General features: G+C 39.7%; 1 protein-coding gene across 1 annotated transcript in view; it reads left to right on the top strand.

Annotated features, from left to right (window-relative positions):
- BTBD1 (BTB domain containing 1) overlaps positions 1-17,808 on the top strand; it is a 42,255-nt gene that overhangs the window by 12,230 nt on the left and 12,217 nt on the right. The window contains exons 3-4 of the mRNA XM_049614312.1: positions 4,274-4,379; positions 11,643-11,840. Of these exons, the coding sequence (XP_049470269.1) occupies positions 4,274-4,379; positions 11,643-11,840 (304 nt within the window). The remainder of the gene's footprint in view (positions 1-4,273; positions 4,380-11,642; positions 11,841-17,808) is intronic.

Genomic DNA, 17,808 nt, shown 5'->3' with positions numbered 1-17,808 from the left:
TGTTGGATCTGGACTTTTTAAGTCCAGATAAGTTTCAAGGTTTACTGTCTTTGTACTTAATCTGAAAGCTTGGAGGAATTAGAATTTCAGGTTTATGTGAAATGTTCTTTCTCTGATATTTAAAAGTTTCCACTAAATATAGTATACATGCAGAAAAGTACACATTATCTTAAGCACTCAGTCTGATGAATTTTTACAAACTGAACACATCTGTGGAACTATTAGCCAGTCTATATCGTACTATTTAGCATTTGTTAAACGCCTGTAATCTGAGCTTTACTTCAGATATAAATAAATCACTTGTTTTTCTTTTTAGACCAAGTTATAATACCCTTGTATGAATTGTTTAAAAAGTTCCAAGCCAGCCTATACCATGTGCTAAGGGTTGAATTGTTTCTCCAAAATTTATGTGTTGAAATCCCAGTTCCCAGAACCTCAGAATGTGATCTTATTTGGAGATAGGGTCTTTACAGAGGGAAGCAAGTTAAAATGAGGAGAAAACAATTGTAAGCTGATAATACATAATCCTGTTGACTATTAGTACTGGAACCGGTCACAGATGTCCCCTAGTTCACCTCTTTCATTTTCCAGCTGGAAAACTCAAACCTGGGCCAATGGACTACCTGCCCAAAGGCTCCCAGCAGGCTGGCTGGGGCCGGGGCCCAGAGCTCGGGTTGCCCGGCTCTGCGTCTGTTCTGTCATATGGAAGTTGTATGATGGCACCTTTTGTTGCTGTTGTTTGTTCAGTCATCTGTCAACAAATATTTGAGGCTAGGGAAGAAAGAGCACACCGAGGTCACCTCGTGGACATAATCGCCGAACTCCATTCTGGACATGGTGCGCCAGACACTAAGCTAGTCACTTTGCGTGTAGTATCACAGTTAGCCCGCGTTGCGGCTCTGTGGTGCTATTTACTGTTGTCCCCATTTTAAAGATGAAGCAATGGAAGTGTAAAGGGGTAAATATCTTACTTCACATTAGACAGCAGGTGGTAAACCTAAGATCCTGACCTTCAACCAGTCGTTCTTAAGGTGTGGTGATCCTGAGTAAGGATGATAGCAGAATGTCTTGAGTCGTGATTGTGTGTCAGGACTTTGTCTGCATTAATTCATTTAATCTTCTACAGTAACTTTGGGAGGGGTAGGTGTTCTAGGTTTTCTTATTGTCCCCACTTAACAGGTAAGGAGACAGAGGCAGAAATATGAATCAATTTGACCAAGGTCATAGACCTGTTAAGCAGCATATCCTTGCATTTCCCCCTCTTTTGAGTTTGTGATGAAAATCGATTATGGAAGTTGATATTCCTAAGATTCTTTATCGTCCAAGGGTTTTAAGGTATGTGGAGGGGATCACGTAATTACTTTTATTTTAAAAGCTTATGGAAAAATTCAGAAACCAGTGAATTAAACTCTGACAATTAAAATACGGTTTCTAGTTCCGCAGGTCCAAGGTGAGACCTAAGAGTCTGCATTTCTCATGAGCTTTCAGATGATGCCAGTGCTTCTGGACCACAGTTTGAGTAGTAAGGGTTAACAGCTGTCACTACGAGAAAGAAAAGGAGCTTTTCAGCGTGTGGTTGGTCTGAGAACCCAATTTTACTGCACATTTTTCACTGGCGGGGTCATGTGAGTTAGCCCACGAATTGTCATGTGAAGTTCTTCTTCCTGCCAAGTGAGTCATTTGCACTGAGCATGTCAATTACTTGAGAGGACCTTTGCCAGCTTCACGCTGAAACAGGAGGCCAGTGTGCTGTACCAGCATGAGTGAGACCGGGAAGAGACGCTTGTTAGGAAGTGATATTTTTTTCAGAGATGATGCCAGACTCAAACTAAATTTTGAGAAGGATGTATTTTACTCTAAGTAGCAACGATAGATTCCCTAGGAAACTTGATACTGCCTGTGTAACTGAAGAGTCACTGAAATATTGCTGTTCTGAATAAAATAATTTTTATAAAAATTGTTTTTCTTAGAGTGAAAGATCAATTTTTGCATGAACACTGGAAATATAGTTGAGTTGGCCAGTTAAAATACCTGCCAGTTAAAATGTCTGGAATTTCGTTTGATAAAAATGTGTTTTTCATATTTTAAAAATTCATTAGACTGTGATCCTAGACCGGATCCTATTCTAGGAGGAAAAGTGTTATAAAAAATTGGGTCAGTTGGCAAAACTGAAATACAGTAGATGAGATAAAAATATTGTATGATTATTTATCAAAGTCAATTACTATGGTTATATAAGAAATATTCAAGTATTTAAGGGTAAGGGCTGTGGTGCTGTAATTTATTCTTGAATAGTTCACCTCAAATATACACACACTCACTATACGTTGTCTGTTTTCTTATACATTATTTTCCCATTTATATATACATATATATGCATACATGTATGTGTATATATATATAATGTGTGTGTGCGCACGCCTGTGTGTGTATAGAGAGCACAAATGATAAAGAGGTGAAATATTAGATAAATAACATTTAGATAGGTAAATCTGGGTAAAGGGTATATGGTGTTCTTTTTACTTGCATCTTTTCTGCAAATTTGAAATTATTTCTAAATTAAAAACATTTTAAGGGAAAATAACAAGGAATAGAGTTAATTTTATTCTAAATACAGATTTTATATTATTTTTTTGGAAAATTTTGACTAAGCAAATTAATATAAGCCCAATGTATAATCTAAGAAGAATATTAAAAACAATTTTTTTTAAGTTTATTTGTTTATTTTGGGAAAGAGAGAGAGAGAGTGGGGGAGGGACAGAGAGAGAGAAAGAGAGAGAGAATCCCAAGCAGGCTCTGCACTGTCAGTGCAGAACCCAACACGGGGCTCGAACCCATGAACTACGAGATTACGACCGGTGCCAAAATCAAGAATCAGATGCTTAACTGACTGAGCCACCCAAGGGCCTCAAGAAGAGCATTTTCAGACATGTTTGAGTATTGCATAATTTTAAGAAATGTTCTACTGACTTAAAAATATATGCATATTTTATACGTGTAAGTACAGTTACATATGATCTGTAATGTGTGTATCTATTTTAAATTCATTCCAGTGTGTTTATTGCTGTCTTTTCTCCCCCATAAAACACAAGATAACTCTTTAGTTTAGGGATGTTTGTTAACGTAATAGGTCAGTAGCACCTGAGTTATTGAATCCTTTGAAAATGAATTTTACTTTACAAATAAGAGTCATCAGCCATGCCAAATAATGGTTAATTAATTGCATTATTGCCAGCATGAATATCTGTGTGCGTCTTGTGTTTGTCCATACTGTTAAATGTAAATGGACCTGATACTAGGCCAGAATGAAAGCTTGGTCACTGGCACACCTATCATCACATCTATTTTCAGTGTTACAATTTTTTAAGTCTCATTTGAGTTTGGATACTCCAACCCCTTCCCCGATGCCTGGCTTTTAAACTTGGGTTGTTGTTTTTTTTTTTTTTTTTAATTATAATACGCATCCTGATTAATCACGTATTATAAGCTTGGCTTCTGAATTCTTAAAGCCGAGATTAGCTTTATTGGAATCATATAGTATGTATTTTTTTGCTCAGTTTATACTATGGCTTCTTTTGTTTGTCATTGTGTTTGTGCATTTCACTCATATTATTGTATGTAGTTGTAGATCATCCTCACTGTCGTATAAGATTGTCGTGTGTCTATTATTTGCTTTTCAGTTGTTGGCCTGCTGTTTGCTTAGGTTCCCAGAGCTTTCGTGCTCTGAAATTCCTGTACTTCATTCTCTCCCCACATCAAGACAGAAAATGGAAGAAAATAAATCTGATCTGTTTGTACTGTATGCTTGACAACTGATATAGCTTAGTGACAGTATCCTACAACTCGGATTTAATAATGACTCTGCAGCATGACTAGCCAGATCATATTAGGCAAGTCAGCACACCTTTCTAAGCCTGTTTCCACATCTGGAAAATGGGATAATCATGTCTGCCTTATCTAACCTAGAGTGTTTGTTAAGGATCAAAATAAGTAACGTATAAGAAACCAGGCAGTGTGTGTATATGAGTAGATGGAAAGGAAAATAACAGGTCATCAGTGTGTATTTGTTATCTAAGCAGAGCATTTGTGCTCTTAGCTTTTCATTTCTGATTGTGGAAGGGAAACTTTTAAGAATATATACACATTATAATGGTATTTTAAGTTGGTGTTTTTACATAATTACCAATTGTAACTTTACAGCATTAACTGAATATGTACTGTCTAAAAGTAAGATAACTATGAGAATAAAATAACTGTCTCTCTGTATGTTTAGGCCCGATTATTTGATGAACCTCAGCTGGCTAGTCTCTGCCTGGACACGATAGACAAAAGCACGATGGATGCGATAAGTGCAGAGGGCTTTACTGATATCGATATAGGTGAGTCCTCCAGGATTCCAACTGTGCCGTTTATTTAATTTACTTTTGTAATGTTTATTTTTGAGAGAGAGAGAGAGCTAGCAGGGGAGAGGAGAGAGAGGTGGGGACAGAGGATCTGAAGCAGACAGCTCGATGTGGGGCTCGAACTTGCAAACCGTGAGATCATGACCTGAGCTGAAGGCATATGTTCAACCGACCGAGCCCCCCCAGGTGCCCCCAGATCATACGGTTTAAATACAGTAACACCTTAACAGTCACCCTTTCTGGTGAATGGGCTGTTTTTAAAATAGTGGTTTTTCCAAATTAAATAAGTCTACATTTAAAAATTTTTGCTTTCTTTATTTTGGTGATAAATTCTACGTTATCACCTTTTACAAAATGTCAAATCAAATAAATATTCACTGGGGTGCCTGTGTGGCTGGCTCAGTGGTTGAGTGGGACTGTCTGTTGTTGGTGCAGAGCCCACTTCTGATCCTCTGTCCCCCTCTCTCTCTGACCCTTCCCCCCTCAACAGAAATAAACATTCAAAAATAAATAAATATTCACTGAATGCACCATGTGCACAGCATTATAGTAGAATCATTTCAGAAAAACAAAGAAGAGGGGCGCCTGGGTGGCTCAGTCAGTTGAGCATCTGACTCTTGATTTCAGCTCAGGTCATGCTCTCATGGTTTGTGGTTCAAGCCCCACATTGGGCTCCACACTGTCGTTGGATCCTGCTTGGGATCCTCTCTTTCCCTCTCTCTCTGCTCCCCCCCAGCTCCCTGCCCAATCAGTCAGTCAATCAATCAGTAAACGAACGTTGTTTTAAATGTTTATTTATTTTTGAGAGGGAGAGAGACAGTACAAGTGGGGGAGGGCAGAGAGAGAGGGAGACAACAGAATCCGAAACAGGCTCCAGGCTCTGAGCTGTCAGCACAGAGTCCATCGCGGGGCTTGAACTCACCAACTGTAAGATCATGACCTGAGCTGAAATTGGACACTTAACCGACTCAGCCACCCAAGAGCCCCAACCAACAAGCATTTTTAAAAATTATTTAAAAAAAATACGAAGAGGAGTAAGATGTGATTTTTCTTAAGGAAACTATGATCTAATTGGAGAATCAAGGAACAAGCATGTAAAAATTAAGATTTAATAGAAAAATCTGGATAACATACAGTAAAATGTGATTTTTACCTTTTCTAAGCTACACATATAGAAAGTAATTACTCTTCAAATCCAAAATATGGAGGGATTACCTCAAATTGAGTAGTGTTATGAAAGTCTTGACAGGAGATTCTGCCATGGGCCCTAAAGAATGGGTAGTATTTGGGGAGTGAAGAGAGGGCGACATTCGAAGCAGGTGGAGCCCCATGAGGAAGTGTGTGTGAGATCGAGGCAGGGTAAACCAGGTTGTACATTAAATACATTTGGTGTATCCTGTTATAACCACATCCCATCTGATGAGGCTGGGGAGTCTGAATGTTGTTATTGCAGGAGAGGAGACAGCTAATCTAGGCCTATGGCTTTAAATATTCTCTTCATCATGATGAACATAAAATATATATGAGTTATCTGTTGTGTATTATTATGTTATTATCTGTCTTGCCAGTAGACAGGAAAAAGTATGGGCAGGGAAAACACCCACATTTTAAAAGCTTTGGCCTCGGTATGGCACCCTCATTTTGGCTCTTACTTCATTGTCTGGGATTCAGCAACATTATCCCACTTAAATTCAGAGGAAGCTAGGAGATACAAGTCACATCTCAAGAAGAAGAGAAAACAGATGTTTTGTAAACAGCCAGTACTCACTGCCTGTCTCTGTCTGTACCTGACCTTGTCTTCTCTCACTCTCCCCATTATTCACTGTGTTTCATAAACACTAGCCAGGGTTATTTCTATTTTAAGCCTTTGTGTTTACTATTCCCACGAATTGGAATCCTTTTGCCTTGAATCTGTATGTGGCTTCCTCCTTTTAATCATTCTGATACCAAGTTAGATGAGACCTGAGAGAGGCTGTCCCAGACCTTAGTCAAAGTAGATACCATGTTCCCCTAAACAATCCTTTTCTGTTACTCTGATTTATTTTACTCACAGTAGGTTTCACTATCTGAAATTCTTAAGTAGGTATTTTTGTACGTGTCTGTGTATTTGTCTGTGTATGTTTATGATGGTTATCTACCTTCCCCACCTAGATTGTAAGCTTTTTTTTTCTTTTAAGATTTTATTTCTCAGTAATCTCTACACCCAGCATGGGGCTTGAATTTAAAACCCCGAGATCAAGAATCACGTGCTTTACCGACTGAACCAGCCAGGCACCCTGATTGTAAACTCTTTGAAGGCAGGGACTTTGTTGGGTTACCACTGTATTTGTAACACTAAAGACAGTAGAACATAGTACCTGTTCAGTTAGTATTTGTTGACCAACTGGACTGTGTCTAGAATGTTTCCTTTCCTTCCCACCTTGGCTAGTTCTCACTCATCCTTTTTTTTTTTTTTTTTTTCTTTTTCATGTTTATTTATTTTGAGAGAGAGAGAGACAGAGCATGAGCAGGGGAGGGACCGAGAGACAGGAAGAGAGAGAATCCTAAGCAGGCTCCGCGTTGTCAGTGCAGAGCCGAATGGGGCTCGAACTCACTAACCGTGAGATTATAACCTGAGCTGAAATCAAGAGCCGGACACTTAACCGATTGAGCCACCCAGGCGCCCCTACTTCTCACTCATTTTTAATGTCTTGGCTAAAATTATACTTCTGCAGTGACTTCTTTCTTAAGAATTGACACCCTGCCCTCCTCCATGACATTTAGTATATTCTGTTATAACCACATCCCATTGTGAGTTTGTCTGTCTATTGCACTGTACCTCGGGAAGGATGTACAATCATCTTGCATTAATTATCCTGAAGGGCAGGGGCTAGATTGGGTCCTCCCCACTATACATAATATCCACTGACTGGATGTTTGAGAGCCCCAGGCACTGCCCACATTGCTGGGACACATTGCTTAATCCTAATTTTCTTCCCCTAGGGGGTTGTCACTCCATTTGTAATTCAGTTTATGTTTGAAATAGCATTGCTTGCATCTGAGCGACTTGTCCTGGAAGTTGTTTTGTAAATAGCTCCTATGTTAGGCGTGCCATTGGAGCCTGGGGGTCTTGAAGTAGGTGCCTTGTGCAGTGTAAATACTCAAAATATTTGTTGATTTGATTTGATTCACCATTGCTTATATTAAAATCTAGTCTTGCATTATGTGTACAAAACATAATCTTAGCTGTTTTTATGATCTTTACTGGGCTCTCAGCTGTAATTTCTTACTATAACATCTGCCAATAGAAGACCTGTGTGTTTCCACACCATAGTCCAGTTTGCTTCAAGTGTACTTGTGAAAAATTGGGATGAAAGAGAAGTCTAGGAGCTGAGAGAAAGAAGGTTGGGCCATGCTTCAGGAGTTTTTGTTTTGTTTTTTTTTTTAATGTGTGTTTGTTTGCTTATTTAAAGAGAGAGCTCACAGTAGGGTCAGAGAGAGGGAGAGAGAATCCCAAGCAGGTTCCACATTGTTAGCACAGAGCCTGACGCAGGGTTTGAGCTCACAAACCATGAGATCATGACCTGAACTGAAATCAAGAGTCAGATGCTCAACTGACTGAGCACCCAGACACCCCAGGAGCTCTTTTTATAGTTTTAGATTCTAGAGAAGCTTTTTCTCCTCTGGGATTCGAATATACGTTCTGGAGGGATGTGCTTCCTCCAGAGAGATGCTGTTTCTCTCTTAGAGCTTTTTGCTAAAGGAAAAAGGTACTGTGTCACATTGATAGAAAAAAGCAAATTTACATTATGCCAAGGCCAGTATAATGTGTTTTTTCCCCTGCTGATATGTTAAGGTTCTTTGTTTATCTTTACTGAAGGTTATTAGCATACAAAGTAGAGATATGTGGATCCAAAGTTGTCTGTTTTCCCACTGAATGATTAATTTTGGTCAGTGTATATTCCTAATCCTACAGAATATTGAGGTATATTGGTTTACATTCATTTACCTGTGGAAAAGCTTTATGGAACTGTACTCTGTATTCATCTGCTCAGCTACCAGAGAAGGAAAAACTTGATTTAAAAAAAAATTATGTATAACCTACTCATTTTTAACGTAATGTTGAGCCCCTGTGCTGACATCTGCTCGAATGATAGCTGTGGTTCAATACTAACCAAGTGTTTGGATGTAGTATGAATGTGTAGACCATTACGGAATCGAATTTTTTTAAAATAAATTTTTCTTAGATGTGTATTACTGGGTAATTTAAGCACAGTGAATGTATGTAAGTACGGCATCCTCATTTTTATTTGAATCCTGTGATTATTAAGCGTCGTTATTATGAGTATCAGTTATTGTATTAGCGAAGCCCTCAGGCCTCTGACGTGTTTTTTGTTTGTCTTGGGTTTTCAGTCTTCCTCTTCAGAAAGACTCTTTGGACTGTGATGCTTTTCAAGCACTTCCATCTACTTGTCACACATTCCCTCTCTCCTCTGTCTCTGTTTGGGTGCAGCCTGTCGTTTTGTTCTGGTCTCTTGGCCTCTATGGCCTGTCTCTGGACTTCCTGCTTTTGGCCTACTATAGAAAAGCTGAGCGGATTCGAGTTTTGCCTCTGATTAAAGGAGAAAGGTTCTGAGGGAGGGCCTGAGTTCTGGGCAGGACGTTTATGCTTGGACGTCAGATAGGGATTTCACACTTCACATGTCCCAAACGAAACTCCAGATCCCCCCCTCACCATCCCCCAAGGCCGCCTCTGTAGGCTTTCCCAACTCAGTTGTTGCCACTGTCGTCGGTCCGTTGCTTAGACTATAAACCCGGGAATTGCCCTTGACTCCTATCACCCCCAGTATTCAGTCTGTTAGGACATCACACTGAGTCCTCCTTCAGAGTATATCCTGAATCTGATGGTTTTTCACCACTTCCTCCTGGTCCAGGCCGTCATCACCTCTGATGTGGATCAGAGCAGGAGCCTTCTAACTGATCTCATTTCCACTCTGACCTCCACTAGAGTCTCCTCTCAACATGGCTGCCAGCGTGATCCTTCTAGAACATAAAATGTCACAGCTCAGAATCCTCCAGGGGTTCGTTCTCCTTTGTACTCAGAGTAAAAGCCAGATGACTGACAGGGTACTATAAGATTGTACCCCATTTCCCTCCATTTCTGGCCTCCTCGCCTACCACTTTTCCCTCTTGCCCACTGCAGTCTAGCCACACTGGCCTCCTGGCTTGGTCCTCACACATGCCAGGCACACTTCGATGGGAGAGCCGTCACACTGGACATGCCAAACACTTCTGGCTAGGCCTCTGGCTGACTCCCCCATACCCCCTGTCAAGTCTTGGCTCAGACGAGCTGCCCAAGCCGCCCTGTTTTATTTATTTATTTATTTATTTATTTATTTATTTATTTATTTAAAAACAATTTTTTTTTTAATGTTTATTTTGAGAGGGACAGAGACAGAATGCAAGTGGGTTAGGGGCAGAGAGAGAGGGAGACACAGAAGCAGAGGCAGGCTCCAGGCTCTGAGCTGTCAGCACAGATCCTGACGTGGGGCTCGAACTCATGAGCCGTGAGATCATGACCTGAGCTGAAGTTGGACGCTCAACCGACTGAGCCATCCAGGTGCCCCAAAGCCATCCTGTTTTGTTTTGTTTTGTTTTGTTTTGTTTTATTTTATTTTATTTTATTTTATTTTATTTTATTTAAAAAAAAATTTTTTTTTAACGTTTATTTATTTTTGAGACAGAGAGAGACAGAGCACGAACGGGGGAGGGTCAGAGAGAGAGGGAGACACAGAATCTGAAACAGGCTCCAGGCTCTGAGCAGTCAGCACAGAGCCTGACGCGAGGCTCGAACTCACATACCACGAGATCGTGACCTGAGCCGAAGTTGGATGCTCAACCGACTGAGCCACCCAGGCACCCCAAAGCCATCCTGTTTTAAACTGCACTTGGGATTCCTCTCACCCTACGGTCTGTCCTACACTTAGCATCTAACTTGTTAAATCTATTTATGTTTAATGTTAACCCCCACTAGAATGTAAGTTCCATAAAGGCAAGGGACTTATTTTTAACTTTTTATTCAGTGATGTATCCTTAGCGTCTAGAACAGTGCCTGACACACAGTGAGTGCTTAATAAGGAATATTTGGGGAACGAATGAATGGTTATCTGTAGTCTTTATAGAATTATGTATGTCACTAATTTGAAGCCCTTTTCTCAGACTTACAATTAATCTTACTCTGGGTATTTGAGTTTGCTTAATAAATGGCACAAATATACAAGGAGATACTGTACCTAAGCTTCCACGTATGGTAAAGAAAAAGTTGAATATTAACTTCATAGCAATTATTTAAACTCTTTTTTTTAATAAAATTTTTAACGTTTATTTTTGAGAGGAAGTGAGAGCACATGAGTGAGGGAGGGTCAAAGAGAGAGGGAGACACAGAATCTGAAGCAGGCTCCAGGCTCTGAGCTGTCAACATAGAGCACAACGTGGGGCTTGAACTCACGAACTGTGAGATCATGACCTGAGCTGAGGTGGGATGCTTACCTGACTGAGCCACCCAGACGTCCCCTAAACTCTGTTTTGTTTTGTTTTTTAATGTTTATTTTGAGAGAGAGAGAGAGAGAAAGACAAGTGCGTGAGCAGGGGAGAGGCAGAGGGAGGGAAAAAGAGAGAATCCCAAGCAGGCTCTGTGCTGTCAGTGCAGAGCCTGACATGGGACTTGATCTCATGAACCGTGAGGTCACGACCTGAGCCGATATCAAGAGTCGGAAGCTTAACCAAATGAGCCACCCAGGCACCACACTTTATAGCACTGTTTTATTTTTATTTTTATTTTTTTTTAAATTTTTTTTTTCAACGTTTTTTATTTATTTTTTGGGACAGAGAGAGACAGAGCATGAACGGGGGAGGGGCAGAGAGGGAGACACAGAATCGGAAACAGGCTCCAGGCTCCGAGCCATCAGCCCAGAGCCTGACGCGGGGCTCGAACTCACGGACCGCGAGATCGTGACCTGGCTGAAGTCGGACGCTTAACCGACTGCGCCACCCAGGCGCCCCTATAGCACTGTTTTAAAGAAAACTTTGCTGTTTAATTGTTTTCATTCTTTAATATTTTTAAGTATAGGGGCTGTAGTTTTAAGTATCTAATCTCCTTTTTTAATTGAGATTTGAAAACTTAATGTAAGTCTGTTTGTTGGTGTTTTGTTAAAGATCAAAATATTCCTAATTTGATTTATTCTTGTATTTTCCCTGTAGACACACTCTGTGCCGTTCTGGAAAGAGACACACTTAGTATTAGAGAGAGTCGACTTTTTGGAGCCGTTGTACGATGGGCAGAAGCGGAATGTCAAAGACAACAATTGCCTGTGACTTTTGGAAACAAACAGAAAGTTCTAGGAAAAGCACTGTCCTTGATCCGGTTTCCACTGATGACCATTGAAGAGTTTGCAGCAGGTAGGGCTATAACTTGACCAAAATCTGTGTGAAACTATGCCAACAGGCAGTCAGCCAGCCTCCCTGTGCAAAAGAGGGAAAGAAGCTGGTACTTACTGAGCTCTAGTCACATGACACATGGAGGTGTGTGTAATTTCCTTTACTTCTGGTAGCCCTTCAAGATAACATTGTAAGTTAGTTATTTATTTTGATATGTGCACTAGGTTCTTCTTTTTTGGGTGGGGGTATAGTGTGCACAAGTGTTACGTTAGTCTCTGGGGTACAGGTGGTGATTCTGTTCTACGGGGCTGTATGCTCACCACAAGTGTAGCCACCTGTCACCACCTAAGACTACTACGGTATCATGGACTATATTCCCTGTGCTGTTACTTTTTATTCCCATGATTTGTTCATCCCATAACTGACGGCCTGGGCCTCCAACTCTCCTTCAGCCGTTTACCCCATCCTCCCACCCCTTTCCCCCTGGTAACCATCAGTGTGTTCTCTGTAGTTTCTTGGTTTGCCTGTCTCTTCTCACCCATATGGTCATCTGTTTCCTAAATTCCACATAGGAGTGACATGATATATTTATCTTTCTCTGACTGACAAACTTCACTTAGCATTATACTCTTTAGCTCCACCCATGTTATTGCAAATGGTAAGATTGCATTCATTTTTATGACTGAGTAATATTCCATTGTGTGTGTGTGTGTGTGTGTGTGTGTGTGTGTGTGTGTGTGTATGTACGTACGTACATACATACGCACCACATCTACTTTATCCATTCATCAATTGATGGACACTTGGGCTGTTTCCATATCTTGGCTATTGTAGGTAATGCTGCTATACACATAGGGGTGCATGAATCCCTTTGAATTAGGGTCTTTGTATTCTTTTTTTTTAGTGTCTTTGTATTCTTTGGGTAAATACCTAATAGTGTGATTGCTGGATCGTAGGGTAGTTCTATTTTTAACTTTTTGAGGATCCTCCATACTGTTTTCCATAGTGGCCGCCCCAGTTTGCACTCCCACCAACAGTGCAAGAGGATTCCTTTTTCTCCACATTTTTGCCAACACCTGTTATTTCTTGTGTTGTTGATTTTAGCCATTCTGGTGATATCTCGTGGTTTTGATTTGCATTTCCCTGATGATGAGTGATGTTGAGCCTCTTCATGTGTCTCTTGGCCATCTCTGTGTCTTCTTTCGAGAAATGTCTGTTCATGTCTTCTGTATTTTAAACTTAATATAAAGGAAATCATACATACAGTATGTGCTCTTTTGTATATGGCTTTTTCTTTTTTTAAAGTTTATCTTTAAGAGAGAGTGTGTAAGTGAGTGGGGGAGGGGCAGAGAGAGAGGGAGGGAGAGAGAATTCCAAGCAGGCTCTGTGCTGACTGATGTGGAGCTCCAGCTCACCCACTGTGAGATCGTGAATTGAGCCGAAATCAAGAGTTGGATGCTTAACCGACTGAGCCACCCAGGCACCCCTGCCTTTTTTCTCTTAACGTTATGTCTGTTAGATTCATCCTTGAGGTAGTGTTTTCACTGTTGTATAATCTGTCATAGGAATGTGCCATGATTTATTTATGCATTTTACTGTTGTTGAACATCTGGGTTGTTTCTCTTTGGTGGCCATTAAGAACATTCTTGTACATGTCACTTAGGAGACATATGTAAACATTTCCGTTGCATGCCAAATCTTGCCATTTGCACCTACGTGGATGGAACTGGAGGGTATTATGCTAAGTGAAATTAGTCAGAAAAAGACAAATATCATATGACTGCACTCATATGAGGACTTTAAGAGACAAAATAGATGAACATATAAGGGAAGGGAAACAAAAATAATATATATAAAAACAGGGAGGGGGACAAAACAGAAGAGACTCATAAATATGGAGAACAAACTGAAGGTTACTGAAGGGGGTGTGGGAGGGGGGATGGGCTAAATGGGGAAGGGGCACTAAGGAATCTACTGAAATCATTGCTTCACTATATGCTAACTAATTTGGATGTAAATTTCAAGAAATAAAAGATAAAATTAAAAAAAAAGTTAAGGTTAAAGTTCATTTTTTTCCCTATCAAGCCATATATTAAAAAACTATCTTTGTCTCGCATACATTGCAGGGCCAACTTTGTTGTAAATCAGGTGACTTTGTGTGAATGAATCTGTTTCTAGAGTTTCTATATTCTGTTCCACTATTACATTTGTTTATTCTTGTACCAATCCTGCATAGTTTTAGTTCTATAGTTTTACACCAAATCTTGAAATCTGATAGTGAAAACTCCCCAGCTTTGTTCTTCTTCAAGATTATCTTGGCTATTTTTGGTCTTTTGCATTTTCATATTAATGTATTTTTTAAAGTTTATTTATTTTTTGAGAGAGAAGGAAAGAGAATCCCAGGCAGGCTCCACACTGGCAGCAGAGCCTGCCTGACGCGGGGCTCAAACCCACAAACCATGAGATCATGACCTGAGCTGAAACCAAGAATCGGATGCTTAACAGACTGAGCTACCCAGGTGCCCCACATATAAGTAAATTTTTTAATCACCTTGTCAATTTCTACCTCTCCCCCGCACCCCCCACCCCACAAATTATCATATTTTGATTGGAACTTAGATTGGTGTGGGGATAAATGGCATTTTTGTAATATTGAGTCTTTCAATCCATCAACATTTATCTAAGTCTTTTAAAATCTCTTTTAGTAATATTTTGAGTTTTCTGGTAGAGGTCTTGTATGCTTTTGGGGAGGTTTATTCTAACCTAGATACTTTTTTTTTTTTAATTATTTTTTTTAATGTTTTTGAGAGAGAGAGAGCACGAGTTGGGGAGGGTCAGAGAGAGAGGGAGACACAGAATTCGAAGCAGGCTCCAGGCTCCGAGCTGTCAGCACAGAGCCCGATGCGGGGCTCGAACCCACAAGCCGTGACATCATGACCTGAGCTGAAGTCGGACGTTTAACCAACTGAGCCACCCAGGCGCCCCTAGATATTTCATTTTTTTGTTTTGTTTTTTTTGTTGTTGTTTTTACAGAGAGAGACAGAGCATGAGCAGGGGAGGGGCAGAGAGAGAGGGAGACACAGAATCCGAAGCAGGCTCCAGGCTCTGAGCTGTCAGCACAGAGCCCGATGCGGAGCTTGAACTCACAGACTGTGAGACCGTGACCTGAGCTGAAGTTGGACATTTAACCGACTGAGCCACCTAGGCGCCCCTAGATATTTCATTTTTTAAATGCTATTGTAAATGATTGTCTTTAAAATTTCCATGTTATAATCAATTGTTCACTGATAGAAATACAGTTGATTTTTCTATATTGACCTTGTATCTAGTGAACTTGCTAAATTCACTGATTCTAATAATTTATTTGTAGGTCACTGTACATAGTCTACATGTACAATCATGCCATTGCAAACAGTAATAATTCTCCTTCTTCCTGTCTAATCCTTAGACATTTTATTTCTTTTTCTTGTTTTATTATGTGGTCTAGGACCTCTGGCATATTAGTGAATAGCAGTGCTGGTAGCAAACATCTCGTCTCATTCCAGTGTTACACACAAAGCTTTACTATTTCCCCAGAGTAGGCTTGCTGTAAATGTTTTGTAGGTGCCTCGTATTGGATTAAGCAAGTTTCCCTCTGTTTCTAGTCTGCTAAGAGTTTTATAATGAATTTTATCAAATACTTCTCTTCATCTTGTCATGATACAGTAGTTTTCCCCTTTATTTTCTTTTTCTTTCTTATTTGTAATTGGCCTTACTAAGCGGTTCATAATTGGGCAGCATCCCATCTCGCAAGTAGAGAGATGCTCCTTGCTTTATTTTCTTAACTTGGTGAACTAGACTGATTTCCCAAATTAAACCTATTTTGGATTTCTTATGTAAGGTAGACTTAGTTGTCAACGCTTTATCCTATGTTACCAGATCCAATTTGCTAAATTTTAAAATATTTTTATGACTATTTAATGAGAGAAATTAGTCTATAATTTTCCTTTCTTGTAATTGTCAGATGTGGATTACCAAATTTATGCTGGTCTCATCCAAAACTTAACAAATGCTTGTTTTTTTCAGTGTTCAAGAGATTGTGTAAGATTGGTGTTGTTTTTTTTCTTAAATGTTTAGGAAAATTTGCCAGTGAAGTTATCTGGATCCAGAGTTTACTTTATGGAACATTTTTAATAGATCTTTTTTTTTTTTAATTTTTTAAAGTAATCTCTACATCCAACATGGGGCTCAAACTCACAACCCCAAGACCAAGAGTTGCACACTACTGAGTGAGCCAGGTGCCCCTGTGGAAGGTTTTTAATTAGAGATTCAATTTCTTAGATAGAGTAGCATAGCACTATTTCTTTTTGTAACCGTTGCCTCTAGCCTTTTAATTTTTTTAACATGAATGTTACAATATCTTTTTATTATCTCTATATCTGTGGAGTCTAAACTGTGTCCCTATATTCATTTCTTTCCTTTTTTTTTTTTTTTTTTTTGTTTTTTTTAAGTTTATTTATTTTAGAGCAAGCACAAGAGCAAGCGGCAGAGGGGCGGAGGGAGAGAGAGAATCCCAAGCAGGCTCCACACTGGCAGCCTGGAGCCCAAGTGGGCTCAAACTCAGGAACAGTGAGATCATGACCTGAGGCGAAATCAAGAGTTGGATGCTTAACAGACTGAGCCCTTACCCGCCCCTCCCATACTCATTTCTGATATCGGTAGATTGTATCTTCTTTGATCAGCCTTGCCTAGTGGTTTATACATTTTATTAATTTTTTCTAAGAACCAACTTCTGGCTTTATTAATATTTTCTATTGTATGTATGTTTTCCATTCCATTAACTTCTGCTTTTTTATTATCTCCTTCATTTGATTTTAGTTTGCTGGGGATTATTTTGTCAGTCTTTGTGGGGTTTTTTTTCCTTTCTATTTTTTATTGAATGTTTATTTTTATCTTTGAGAGAGAAAGATGGACAGAGTGCAAGCAAGGGAGGGGCAGAGAGAGAGAGAGACACAGAATCCAAAGCTGAGCTGTCAGCACAGAGCCCAGTGCAGGGCTCGAATCACGGACCGCGAGGTCATGACCTGAGCCGACATCAGACGCTTACCGACTGGGCCACCCAGGTGCCCTTCACTTCACAAGTTTTGATATATATTTTCATTATCATTCGATAAAAAATACTCTCTCGTTTTCATGGTGATTTTTCTTTATGACCCATGATAGCCAAATTTTCAAATATTTGGGGACTTCTCCCCCCAGCATTTTAAGACCCCTGAAATTTCTGTTAAATCTTTAGTTTCTTAGCAGTTTCTTTCTGCTTGGTTTCTTGGTCTCATAATTTTCCCTTGCTTATCATAGCTTAGGAATCAGCAAACACTTCCTGGAGAAATTGTGCAGAAAATGTTGGTCTTACCTCTCTTACCCACTTTCTGCAGCATTGTTGTCTGGCTGCTTTGGTAGCTTTAAATTCCAGTGTTTGTCTCCTCAGTCCAGTGAGGATTACATGATTTCTAGGTTGCCTGTTTCTGTTTGGCATTTATGCCCTGTGAAGCAGATCAGCAAATATCCCAAGGGGGAGAAATAGTGACAAATATATGGCTTCATCTCAACACATTTCCCTTCTCAAACACTGACTGCCTCAGCTGTTGTCAACTTAAAAATAGCTATTTTATGTATTTCATCCATAGTTGTTCTGTGATGTAGATGATTCCATCCTACAGACCACACTCCTTAGTATTTTTATGTAGTCAAATAATGTTTCTTTTGCTGTTAGGCATATTCTTTTCCCTATATTGCCTCTGTATTGTGCTTTTAAAAATGTTTTTATGGAGAATTCCCTTTATTTTGCTGTTGAGTATGTTTGCTTTTTTTTTTTCCCTGTCTAGATTTGGAAATTAGAAATTCTGTGTTTATTTTTCCCCCCTCAGTTTTCTTAATTCTCCATTTCACAATAAAACAATACTTACTGCTCATCCCTATTGGAGATAAGAAGGTTACAGTGGTGTGTTAT

The sequence above is a fragment of the Panthera uncia genome (assembly GCF_023721935.1).
Source record: "Panthera uncia isolate 11264 chromosome B3 unlocalized genomic scaffold, Puncia_PCG_1.0 HiC_scaffold_2, whole genome shotgun sequence".
Classification (NCBI taxonomy): domain Eukaryota; kingdom Metazoa; phylum Chordata; class Mammalia; order Carnivora; family Felidae; genus Panthera; species Panthera uncia.
Note: the sequence above shows the minus strand (reverse complement) of the source record. Positions and strands in the feature narration are given on the sequence as shown.